The 13,467-nt window shown below is 37.2% G+C and overlaps 1 protein-coding gene across 4 annotated transcripts in view; it reads left to right on the forward strand.

Moving 5' to 3' along the window:
- STAG1 (STAG1 cohesin complex component) overlaps positions 1–13,467 on the forward strand; it is a 164,764-nt gene that overhangs the window by 139,163 nt on the left and 12,134 nt on the right. For all 4 annotated transcript variants that reach the window (XM_090147033.1, XM_090147031.1, XM_090147032.1 and 1 more), the window contains 6 exons: positions 1,101–1,193; positions 3,910–4,084; positions 6,285–6,424; positions 7,907–8,008; positions 9,522–9,670; positions 12,586–12,714. In XM_090147033.1, the coding sequence (XP_090003159.1) occupies positions 1,101–1,193; positions 3,910–4,084; positions 6,285–6,424; positions 7,907–8,008; positions 9,522–9,670; positions 12,586–12,714 (788 nt within the window). The remainder of the gene's footprint in view (positions 1–1,100; positions 1,194–3,909; positions 4,085–6,284; positions 6,425–7,906; positions 8,009–9,521; positions 9,671–12,585; positions 12,715–13,467) is intronic.

Genomic DNA, 13,467 nt, shown 5'->3' on the forward strand with positions numbered 1-13,467 from the left:
ACCACAAAAAGGCTTTTCAGTAAACAGGGAATAATGAGATCTTGCTATAGGATGTAATAAAAGAAGCTAAAACTAGAAATGAGACACATGGATTGAAGAGACAGCAAAATCAAAAAGCAGAATTTTTGGCAGGGAAAATGTTGCTTATATACTACATGGGATCTTTAGATTTTGTTTGGATGTTCTGTAGGACATGTCTTCTATCTGAAAGCTGATACAGGCAGATACCACGCACAAAATGTCAGCAGTAGTGACAGGCCAGCAGTCTCAGTGAGAATTAATGGCTGTAATTTAAATCCCTTCTTTACACGAAATCTCTGGTGAAAACAGGGAGGTAAAAGATCTTTGAAGTAGCTGCAGACACATCAGAAATGCTGCCAGACAGGGCAGAAGCTTTGCTGGTATCACTGAGCAACGCAGAGGTAGCAGAATCTGAGTCAGTGCTGACAAAGCTGGTCCTCTTTGACAAAACTTGGGGCTAACATAAGTCCCAGTGGTTTGTGGTTCCTGTTTTCCTCTCTGTGTTGAATTTGCTCCTAATGTGAACAGAGTAACTATTTAAATAGGTGTCAAGTTATGTATATTTTCATATTTTTTTTTCTACCCACAAATCCTCCTTTCTCTAGATCAACAAACCTCCTTCCTTCTTCCCCATGTCATTAAATTTCTGCCACGTGTCACATTTCCCATGTCTGCAGGCAGTTAGGATAATGTTTTTGTTGAATTTGAGATTGCTCATTGATGTTTTTTGTTCATGTTGATTTATCTACATACAGAATTACTTTTAAACTACCAGTTGGGCTTACCTCGATGCATTGATCTTTTTCTTCTAAAACATTTATAATTTACATCCAATATAAAATGCAGATAAGAGTAACCCAGAGATGTATTGTTTTATTAGTAGTATTTACTGCAGGGAAACCTTGTGCCATTCCTCTGAAGACTAATGATTTGTTTTACTCTGCATACATTTACATGGCCTCTTTTTGTTTTACTAGCTCATGGGGTTGAATGTGTGGAAATTATCACCATCTTATGCTTTTTTCTTAGCAACCTTTTATTGATATTTACATATTATCCCTTTTTAATATTTATTCTAGGAGGACTTGCTGGTATTGAGGAAAACTGTGAAATCCTTTCTGGCTGTCTGCCAGCAGTGTCTATCGAATGTCAACACCCCAGTTAAGGAACAGGTAAAGGAAATGTCTGTCACATGCTCTTACTGAAGTGTGAATGTTAAAAACTGTAGTAAAACTCAAGATGACACCGCACCAAACTTAGAAGGCACACATGATTTTCCTTCAAGTAAAACTGACCCAACACTCAATAAAAAGAACTATTAAAATCACCTTCAAAGTACAGCTAATACCCAATTCATTTTAGATATAACAATAGATGCTTAGGCCCACGTTCAGCTGTCTTAACTGTAGGTGTCTAACTGAATCACCTAAAATTGAAGTCCACTCCTTTTCTTAACTAGCATATTAGCAGATGTAAACAGGCACTTTTAGAGGATGATTCATACCTCAGATGGCTCAATCTGTGTATATTTCTGGATTTTAGTTTTTTTTTTTCCCTTGCATTGAGTATTGGGGAATCTAGAGCAACTGCCTTCCTACACAAATCAAATGCCTGATGTTAGATTGGGGAAAAAAATCTGAGCTTCAATATTTAATTATTTTGTCATCCTAATAATTCCATTAAATATAGCAGTAAATGCTAATTATTGTGTCTGTTCCCCATGGTGGTTAATTGGAGAAAATTGAGGCTTCTAGCAGTACAGGTCATTCTTATGTATGCTTTCTAGCAGGAAAAGAATGCTAAATAATTTTACAAAAATACTCTGAATTACGCTACAAATTTAATTTCACACTATGCAAAAATAGTTACTTGACAAATAGTTATGCCTTCTTAATAAATCATAGTAAAATATCCAGTTAAAAGTGTCTTCATTAAATAAATATCAGGAGGAGGATTTCTTTAGATTTTCAAGAATGTAGAAATTACAGCACAGGTTTCTGTGCTTCTTCAAAAAGCTGTTTGCAATTTTATGTGCATGCATCTGTCTGCATGGGCATGAGAGCACACGTATGCCAAAGTACACATACAAAACATGATAATAGCAAGGTCTCCTCTCTTTTTTATGGCTCAAAGTAGTTATTCAGTTATCTGTGTTCAATTTTTGGAAAGCCACACATGCATGGATTGGGAAACTTCTGTTATGTGTATTTAGAAATTGTAATTAAAGAAATTAAATCCAAGCACTTATTGAAATAATTTGCAGTCTCTGCAATAAACAGTAGCTGGTGTATTTGCTCACATTTTTACATTTGCTGATTTATATCAGGTCTGTTGACATCTTTTAGTTGTCTGCAAATTGCTTTTTTATATCGGTACTTCCATGATTTTGCCAAGACTAATTAAATGGCACACAGGTACTAGTGTTTTTTAAAAGGTAATACTTTTTAACAGAGACTGGTTTTTGTTTTCTGTTTTTGAAAGATAGCTCTGTTTGGCTTTTATACTGTCTTCTGCAAGTTGATAGAAATATTAAAGGCTCAGAGACTTATGTATTTTTACAGGACTCTGAGGTATCACTGTCTTCCAGTAGATTAATAATTATTTTTAGTACTCTGAATAGTTACTCTTGATATAGAACACATTTTATTAATATTGTGTAGTGTGAAAATAGCATCTAGCTTCATGAAAATATCAACCATTGTAGCATAAGGTAGCTCTAATATTGGTTCTGCATCAACAAATTGTAAATGATTCTTACATTCCTGCATTGGTTTTGTTCTTGATATACTATAAATGTTTTAATTCTCTTATTCTGCTGTGGTTTTTTTTCTTTACTGATAATTTCAGCTTTTCTTAAAGTTCCTTTTCAATTTTCCACTGTTCTCTGAAAGTTTTCAAGGCTTTGACCAACCAGAAATAGAGACAGCAAGAGTCCCAGTCAGAATAGATTGGACTTCAGACTCCAGAGATCCCTTCCACCTAATTCACCTATGATGTTTTTAATTTCCTTTTTAAAAAAGTCTGTTTCTGCAAATGCAGGAACTCTTCCTTAATTTTACTGATTTTTTTTTTTTTTTTTGAGAATTCATGTTACATTTTCTCTCTTGTACGTTTACTCCTTAATCTGTACATTATTCTCAGCACAGATCAATTGCATCTTCAAGCAGAGAAGAAAGTGTAAAGTTTAGAAACAGAACTGAAACATCCCAAATTTTCTTTAGACTGCGAGAAATAAATCTCTGACCAGACGTGTGCAGTAAATCATCATCGTTACCTGTGCTGTCTTTATCTTGGATAGAAGAAAAAAAAAAAAACCACTCTCAGTGCATATTTTTTTCTTTCTAGAAGTGTATTTTTCTTTTTTAGAGGTGAACATTAGGATTAGCAGTTTAGAGCAGACAGGTCATGACTGAAATGAATCCCAGATTTCCAGGTACTGTAGAGGAAAATCCCAAATACTGGCACCTGTGTCCAAAGTCTAAGCAGATCGTACTTTTCCTCTTCTTTAACTTTTTTAACTGTCTATCTAAAGCAGTGGTTTTTTTCTTTAATGCAATCCTTGGAGTAGAAAGAGATTTACAGTTCTTCCCACAGAGAAGAAATGGAAATTTACTATCACAGAATTGTAGGGGTTGGAAGGTAGTATGGTAGTATGGTTCATCCTGGACATGGAACATCAGTAAACAGACTTCACTATGTAGGAATAAGAGATGTAGTATTTTAAAACTAACCCCTAGTGAACACTCCTCACAGCACAGAGACATACATAACTCAGTTTAGTTAAAGGAGATGAAGGAGAGAATATCTACAAATCAGATAAACGGTATTTTGGTTTTTACTTACTTGACTTACATTTCTTATTTTTCTTATATCTCTTTTGCCTTTCAGGCCTTCATGCTACTCTGTGATCTCTTGATGATTTTTAGTCACCAGCTGATGACTGGAGGGCGTGAAGGTCTTCAGCCATTGGTGTTTAATCCAGACTCGGGCCTCCAGTCAGAACTTCTCAGTTTTGTGATGGACCATGTCTTCATTGACCAAGATGATGAAAACCAGAGCATGGGTACGTTTAGCTTTCAAGTTTTCTACTTAGCTTTTTTTCCATAACAGATGCAGAAGAAAGAGGAAAATAGAATTTTCAGATCAGTTTACTCAAAAATGTTTTCAAAATTGTTCCTTCCATGATTTTAGGAGGACGAGGGGTAAGTGTGCGTATGAAGCATTCAGTGCTGTGTGTCTTAAAAAGTAGTTACAAAGTTCACTTCATAAGACCAGGTGACTACAGAACGAGAGAGCAGCCTGTAAACAACATGCTATTAATCTGTACAAAACTGGTTGTCTTTTTTTTTTTTCTTTTTTTAATCTTTTTAGTTTCAAAATGCTGAAATACTAAAATTTTCAAAATAAAGCTCAGGATTCTTGATTTGAAAGTCGTTGGAGACCAGAATAGTTGAAGTATTGTGTATGTTTGCTTGTGTCCTTGTTATTTCTTAGGCATCCTTGTGTGGCCGTGCTTTTGAGAGGCAGTAGGTAAGGCCTCTGCTTCCTCAGAAGGATGACAAGATTGTTTGCTTTCAGTCCTGGAAGGACAGACTTGTCATTGGGATCTGTTTTTAAATAACTCATTGCCGCTACTGTGCATTACAAATGCCTAAATACGTACACAGGGCTCCCAGTTTCTGAATCCTAAACAGCTTTGAACAGGGGAAGGAATCCCGGAAAGTCCAAAAAAAAAAAAAAAAAGAAAAAAAAAAGAAAAAAAAACTAATAAATATGGAACAGCTGCTGAATGCATACTGTAGTGCTTTTTCAGCACATTTTCTGAATTTTCATTGAACTCAGTTACTTGTAAGTTTGCATGGCACACAGGTGCTGGTTTTGATCTTTTCAGACAGTAGCGTATAGAACTAAGGTCTCAGAGAATTTGTTCTTGCTTTTGAGATGCTTTGAGTCTTCTAGCTCACTAGCTCCCCACTAGCTTGCATCTTTTTGAGCATCTCTTTATGGGTTACAGTAGCCAGAAAAGAATGCATTTTGAAACACAACTTCATCAGAAGTACACAGTGTAAGTTAATTGTACCTTGTGAGCTCAATGATCAGAATAATAAATAAAGGGCATATTTTAAAAGGATAGTATTTATTTTTCTCCTGACTGTGTTATTGCTTTTTAACATCCTGTAATTGGACTGGGAAGACAGCAAAAAGGTGAATGAAGATCTTTGTGTGTAATCTGCATCCCCAAATACTGCTCTTAACTCCATGAAGTCAGTCTAACAATTTACAGCTTTTGGTATCCAGAATATATTATAACTACAAAAAGAAATGAAGAAAAATGAGAGGATGCTTCAGTTCTAAGGATTAAGGTGTACCTACAGTCAATTACGCTGCTTGTAAAAGATTTCCTACTATAAAATACATGATTTATACACACTGGCTTTGTGGAGAATACAGTAAGAGCGAAGCAAGAGAGTCTCAGCAATGCTGTGTCCCTTCTGACCCCTATACAGATCTGTTTTAATTCAAGCTGGTCAGGACATTCCCTTTAAAAAAAAAAAACAAAAAAACAAGCTCTCTACTAAATACGTGGTATTTGCTATTATCACAGTTGTTATAGCTGATTGCATTTTCTTCTGTAAATTGTGTAATACAGTTTTACTGTATGATCATGTATTCCACATTTTATGTGTATAGTTTTCATTTTTATTCAGAGTGGAGACCTATATAGAGATTTAGTGCTTAAGACATTAGCACTCAATGTCTCTTACAACTGGATTTTATTTCCTGTTGTTTATTGCTGCTTTAGAGCTGTGGAATTCATACCTACAAATCCAAGGCATGCAGTACAAGTATTGGTTTCTAATTCTTCTCATATGAAACATTTATAGATTAGTCATGTTAAAGAAGTATGTCCAACTGTCCTTCAGTTTCTGTCTGAAAAAAAAACTGTCCAGAAGTTAAGCATAAAGCATTCAACAGCTCTTCACTGCAGCCTTTCACAGGGTAAAGAAAATCAGTGATTCAGTTCCACATGGATTGCGTTCAGTATTGTTCAGGACTACAGCATCCTTGGTGAATGGTGTCATCTTCCTGAAATTCCCAAATTCCCTGAAGGTCCTAACATTCAAGAGTAATCATCTTTCATTTTAGTTTCTCTTGCAACAATACTTGCTTCCATTTGACTTTTTTCCTGAACACTACTCTTTAATAGTGTTGCTCTAGAAAATAACAGGCAATTGTAATAATTTTATTGTTGATGCTTTCAGAGGGAGATGAAGAAGATGAAGCTAACAAAATAGAAGCTTTACATAAGAGAAGAAACCTTCTGGCTGCCTTTAGCAAGCTGATAATTTATGACATTGTGGACATGCATGCAGCAGCTGATATCTTCAAACACTATATGAAGGTACGGCTCAGTGTGTTCTGCTTCTGCTAAGAGAATTGTAGACTGTAGTGTCAGGTTACTTGCTTCTCCCCCTTGCAGTCCAGTTGTTAAAAGACTGACCACTTGAAAGCTTTCCCAGCCTTGTTTGATCTCTGTACTAGTTTTTCCCTTTTAAATTACACCTGTCACTGAGAAGCTATAAGGTGTCTGAACTAGCCTTTCTACATAAGGAGAGCTTTACTAAAGGCAATGGTTGGTCCTACAAGATGCTGAGTATTTCAGACTTACCTTTACAGAGAATTTCTTACCCTGCTCCTCAAATTAATTCCTAGAATCCACAATAACAGTTGTTTGTCAATTTCACTGAGACTCTCAGCCTAGCAGGGAAGCAGGCTTTTTTTCTGTGGGAAGAGATTGTTTTAAACAGGAATGCAGTAAAAAAGTGCAGTGAGGTACTGCTGTAAGTAGATATGCAGTACCTGAGTATTTTATCAACGGACACTGCAATATTTAGTCCCAAAGGGATTCAAAAGGACTTGCTACACAGCTGCCACTTTACGCTCTCCTTGCATGTCTATCTGCTGGTAAGCATGCACATAGCACTTCTGGTACCAAGCCCCTCAGCTTATATCAGATTGCTAGGTGTACCCCACTTGTCTCTCTCTAAGAGATCAGGCATCCCAGAGAAGACAGAGCAGCAGTTTCAAGATGAAGCTATCACACTCTAACTTAGTTTCTTGCCTGCTGCTACTCTTTTTTTTTTTTTCCTCTCTTTCTCTTGAAATAAGGGATTAGGGAGAGAAACTGAATTTAGAATGCAAACTAGGATGAATTCTGTAGCAAAGAAGGTAAGAACAAAACTTGAGAGGGAATGAAAACAAATGGTTGCAAATATGGTTGCAAAATGGTTAGGTAAGCTGAAAGAATACTGGGAAAAAAAAAGTTTAGATTTTCAGCCCAAAGTTTTAATGATTATGCAGGCTGTAGTTCTCAGCAGTCATTCCTCATTCAGTGTGAAGAATGAACCAGTGCTTCATATTAACTAATTCCTTATTCAGTTTTCTGGCTTCAGTGAATGATGGCCATCTAACTCACCATGGGCCTTCTGTTTGTAACTATCTGTTCAATAATGTATAGGTTCAATCAGTTATTGCTTCTTATAATTTTCAGCCACAGCTCACTTTCATCAAACGTTTAGTTTGGGATAGGAAATGCTCTTTTGTTTGTTTTTCAACATATTTGTTACAGAAGATGTAACACAGGTGATAACAAATAAAGAAGTCCCTTATCACCAGGTGCAGGTGACTAGTCAGCTTGAATTTTCGTACAGAAACATTGCCTTCCACTCATCCAGGAAATCTGGGTTTGAAACTGTTATGGTTTTATTGTTTCTTTAAACTGCTGCCTTTTCAAAAGAAGAACTAGAAGTAATCAGAAAAAAAAACCTGAAATATTGTGTAAGAATTCCTGTTAAAGAGGATTTTTCCCCACATTTTTTCCTAGTACTACAATGACTATGGAGATATCATTAAGGAAACCCTGAGCAAAACAAGGCAAATTGATAAAATCCAGTGTGCAAAGACGCTCATTCTCAGTTTGCAACAGGTAAGAATATTGATTTTTGTTAGAAATCCTTCATTGCAAAAATTCCTGGGCAGGACTTTTCTCTGGCACTGTTTACAGCGAGGCAAAAAAAATCTGTGCTTCTGTTAAGAGGCTGTGTTACTCTGCGATTCAGGCTGTCACCATTGATTTGTCTCTGCACCATTAAGCCAACAGGCAAAGTTTTGGTCAGGTTAAAATGGAAGAACAAGAGAAGAGAGCTTTGAGTGCAGTTTGATCCAAGCTGATTTATAGTGTTTGTTTACTGGTAGCTAGTTGACAAGAGAAATTAGAATGACTTTTTCTCCTTTTCTTTTGTCTAAATACTGATTGATTTTTCATACTTTGAGGTGATTAGTTGAAGTCCTCCAATATTATTAAGCATGTTTCTTCCATGTACAATTTGCTTTATAGCAACCATAAATTACTTGGCTTGATGATGAAAGCCATCTTTATTCTACTGGCAACACAGAGCAAGTGCTTCCCTAAATACTATTTAGGCCCTTGAAGTACTAGATATATACATTACATACAGAAGTTTATGATATAAATAAGATGTTTTCAAATCAGCTGGGCCTTCTAGTATTCATTCCAGACTACTAGAGGATTTCCTGTAGCAATCTGGAAGCTAAGAGAGATGTGTGAAAACCTGATAAAAACTGAAGAAACTCCAGAGGAACTCACAAGTGTCAAAGTAATTCCTGTCCTTAAGACTTGGAGAAAGGAAGAAGACAGATGCCAGAGATCTGTCAGCCTAGTACCACATCACAAATAAAATAAATATTAGACAAGCTATTTGCAAGTTTCTAAGTGATAGGTTAGTCAGTATGAATTTGTCAAGGAGAAATAATGTCAAAGGAAGCTGCTTTTGTGAATTATATGGTAACAGAGCTTGTGGGTAGGAGAGAAACAGTAAATGTAATGCAGTTGTTGACACGGTCTCCTCTGATGCTATTGTCATTAGCAAGTTAGTAAAACGTGGTCTAAATGGTACCATAATAAGATAATACAAATAAAGAACTGTTTAAAGAACTACTGAGTTGTTAATTATTGTGCTGCAATGGCATTACCAAGTAGGTTTTGAAGGCATTTACCCAGTGATGCTCTTCAGATATTCATTAAGTCTTGAGTGATGAAATAGAAATTTTGCTTCCTAATTTTCTAGCTGGTACTGATCTGATGGGGGAGGCAGGTATTTTAGAAAGCAGCTTAAGAATGCAGAATCATCTTATTTGGGAAGGCAGTAGATAGAGATCAGTGAAGTTAAGTGCAAAATACTGCCTGCGAGTTGTGGTCAGCACAAGTACGAGGTAGGGGACAGTTGTTGTCAAACAGCATTTACCAGAAGGTGATCTGGGAGCTGAGGTGGATTAGAAGATAAGTGAAATCTGTCATATCTGTGTAAAAAAGGAGTGAGTGTAATGTCCACCCTGCCCTCGCAGGTTAAAAATAAAAGACTTTATCAATGAATATGTTTTGTAGCACACAGATTTTAACAGCTGAATTCTTTCTCTAGCTGTTCAATGAACTTGTTCAGGAGCAAGGTCCTAATCTGGACAGGACATCTGCCCATGTTAGTGGAATTAAGGAACTGGCTCGTCGGTTTGCCCTCACTTTTGGCTTGGATCAGATCAAGACAAGAGAGGCAGTGGCCACACTACACAAGTGAGTGGTGGTAAATAAACTAGATTTTTATATTACTTCGCCTTAACATTTTTGCTCGGTATACTCTTCTATAGGTATATAATTTAACCAGGTCCTGGAATAACAATTTATTTTAATTTCTGTGGAAAAATAATGGAGGGTGTAAGTGTATGTATGTGAGAAAGGAAAGAAGAAAAAATAACTGCTGCCTATTTATTTGTGTGATTGGAATGGCCATTTTTACCTAAGCGAAAGTCACAGGTATGACATGTACTTGTATGGACTGTATCTAACAATTGCAGAGAGTTCTTTCTAAGACAGTACTGTGTACTCTGTAGGTACTTCAGGATTTATGAAAAGGTTCTACAACAATAATTTGGAGATCTATTTTATTTTTAAAATGAATTGAGCCTTTTTATGTAACTGCTGGGCAGGAGACAGGCGTTACTAAGTTAAAATTTAAACTTCTCCATGCCATAAAAAGGTTAAAATATTAATGTTTGCTGTCTCAGAGCATTAAGACTAAGATGAGCCGAACATCATTGTGACTTTATATTCTAAAGGAATGCAAATAATAGAATGAATTTGGCCAGGAAAAAAAGCATGAGTGATGCAGAAAGTTTGGAGGAGACAAAAATCATATTTGGAAATGGACATCAGATAAATCTGTACCTGCTAGTTTACATTTCCCTCCTGAGTTTGGATAGAAACTCTGGATTCTCCTTCATGCCCATCTTAAGCTTTCAGCAAATATCTGGGGAACTCTTGGGAAGTCCTAATGCTTGTCCAAATAGGTGACATCTTCCTGTCCAAATGGCACAAGGTGGCTGTAGGTGATGAGTGTGAGAGTTCCAGGCATGCTCCTAAATAGTGTGTGTCGTACTGAAGATGGGAGAAGCGTGAGATATTTCAGAACCCAAAAGTAATGTGAGTTCCTTCATATCTCAAGCTGAGTGTGCTGTTGTTTTGCATTGAAGATGCCATCTTTTTTGTTCTACCTTCAGATTAGTCACTGATGAGCAGGGTAGCCTGGTCTAATGGGTGGCAGCCAACCTGCACTGAGGGGGGTTAGAACTGTATGATCTTTAAGGTCCCTTCCAGCCCAAGCCATTATGAGATTCTGTGGTATATGCATGGCAATGTCCCTTTTCTGTCATGCTCAGTCCCCACCATCTGTTTTTGCTGCTTCTTTGAACATCCAGGTCTCAGGCCACCTGCATCACTTTCTTTCTAAAGCAGTTCTCAGTGTGAGGATACAGCTTATTCCACTCAGCTATCAGTCAGCAGTGTTGTCATCACTACTAGTGAAGACCTCCAACGAAAGAACAGAGATCCTGAAAGAGATTTTTGATTGGTCTGTCTTGATCTTGTCCTCAGCCCTGCACAGTCCGTAACTTCCCAGGATTTCTGAGAGGGTTCAGCAGCCTGTCAGGGATGTGTCCCTGGAGTCAGCCTAGCTATTCTGCTTCACTGGAAGAGATCTAGGAATAAATGATGATCCTCAAATTTGTTCAGTCTTCAGTATCTCATGAATTTCCCTTCAGATAAGGACAGTACACACCAAGGCATAACTGGTGGAAATGTATTCATTTTGTATCATCTCAGCTACGGGTTACTGCAACCCAAACATTGCCTGCTTCTGATCTGAGCCTTTCAGCATCAGCCATATTCCTGGAGTTTGACGTGGGGAATTCCTCAGCCATTTGGTGTTCTGTAGGCACATGAGCAGCTTACCCATACTGTCAGTCCCTTTCCAGGAGGGAAATCCAGTAGTATGCACTGAACCTAGATCCCACTGAGAAGAAAAAAGTTCCTTTAGCTGTACTAAATGATTCAAAACAGTTGAAACTGAGGCTTAGTAAAGAAGATAAAACAGATGTAATTGTGAGGCCAAGAATCTCATCCATTTTGACGAGTACCTTTTCAGGCATTCTTTGTGCTATTGTAAAGGCTTTTCTCATAGCATAAATACCTGTGCTCTGAGAACCTGTTCAGCATTCAGACTGTGAGAAAGCACGTGAGCAGACTAGGATGGCACAGCATCTATTTCTTTGCCATGCTCACTGCAGCATTGCTGCCAGGAGTACCAGAGCTGCTGATGCTCTGTGTATGTCCCTGAGAAAGGCGCCTATTGCTGACATTTTTGGAAAGGTGCCATCCTTACTGTTACTCCTCTAACTGAAGTGCTTACTGTTTGCATAAAAGGCAAGTCAGACCCAGTCCTAGGTCAGGGTCTTGTGATTATACTTGGAAGATGTCTGCAGTATGAACATACTTGGACATTTTTAGGCTTAAATCCACCTGTAACAACAGTGTATTTTTTTAAATCTTTAGTCATTTCTTCCACTTTCTCCTATACTCCTTTCTGGGTTTCCCCTGACCTGAAAGGAAAGCAGTAGGCTGCTAAACACTTCCTGTGACAAGGAGAGGTTCAGGCATGCATTTGCCATATTGGGTCGTGTAAAAGTAGTTTTCCTTAGTCACAAATGATAAAGCAAAGACAAGGCAGATGTGCATGGATCAGTGTGATGGTAAGGAAATTCTCTCCTCTGACTGTAGATGTGTAAGTTATACCTTGTTAAACCTCATATATAATTATTACTGCAAGCATCTGCTTCAGGCTGAATAAAGAAGAAGCCAACTGGCTATTCCTGCTGAGGCAGTGGCTTTCCACAGCTGCCAAGTTCCTTACATTGCAGTGAGTTCCTTCTAACCAGAAGACTGGCAATATTTTGTTGTTGACTTTGAATCCGCACACGTTCAAAGGGAACATTCGATTCCCCTCAGGTCCAAAAGCTGCTATTTGCTAGTAATGAAAAATAAGATGGGGTGATCACAGTTTGAATTTGAGGCAGCATTTAGATGTAATGGGATGATGTTGATATTTTTTTATTTTCTTACAAATGTCTAAACATCTTGAAATTTCTTCACTGTAGGGATGGAATAGAGTTTGCCTTCAAATATCAGAATCAAAAAGGACAAGACTATCCACCTCCTAACCTTGCTTTCCTTGAAGTGCTTAGTGAATTTTCTTCTAAACTCCTGCGGCAGGACAAAAAGACTGTGTAAGTAATGGCCTTGTTTTCCTCGGTGGGCTTTGCTGAGTTGTGTTAATAGTAGAATTGTGTGTTTAAGTTCTCTGCTTTGAGGTTTTCATTGTCTAATGGGGGTTTTAGGAAAGCCCAGTGGCTTTTTACATAGTTATTCATCAATTTATATTTTGAAGTAATGAAAATAAATCAGAAAAGAAGAATCAAATCCACTGATTAAGTGAACTTGAGACCTTACAAAAAACAACATTGCTTAGAATTTCCTATGGAGCATTGAAAATAAAAAGAATCATTTTTCAGACAAGCAGAAAAAGGAATGAGCTGTAAGCAGTATAGGAAATACAGATACTGCAACAACACTGCAGTAACATTCATTTCTGTTAGACATTTGTATGAGAAGTATGTTTATGTTTATTTTAATTTATTGAGTTGATGTGGGCTTCTTGAGTAGTCAAGGCTTCTGTTAATGGCACAATAGGATAGAAAGATAGGGTGAGAGACAGCACTGTTGTTGTTTAGGAAAGAGCAGAGTGATAGAGACCTCAGACTGAAACAAGCAACCTGTATTTGGTGTGGCCATCAGTGGCTGCAGATAAAGTACCAAAAACGAAATAAATGAGACATACTGTTGATAAGAGCTGAATGTATAGCAAGAAATACTGTTGTATGACCAACATTTGAAAAAATGTCAAAGGCAGCTGTGGATGTTAAGAGAATTGATAGAGAAAGCTGCATTAGTGAAGGTAAGTTCATAGTAAAGATATGTTG

The sequence above is a fragment of the Phasianus colchicus genome, chromosome 10 (genome assembly GCF_987193195.1).
Source record: "Phasianus colchicus chromosome 10, bPhaCol1.hap1.1, whole genome shotgun sequence".
NCBI classification, from domain to species: domain Eukaryota; kingdom Metazoa; phylum Chordata; class Aves; order Galliformes; family Phasianidae; genus Phasianus; species Phasianus colchicus.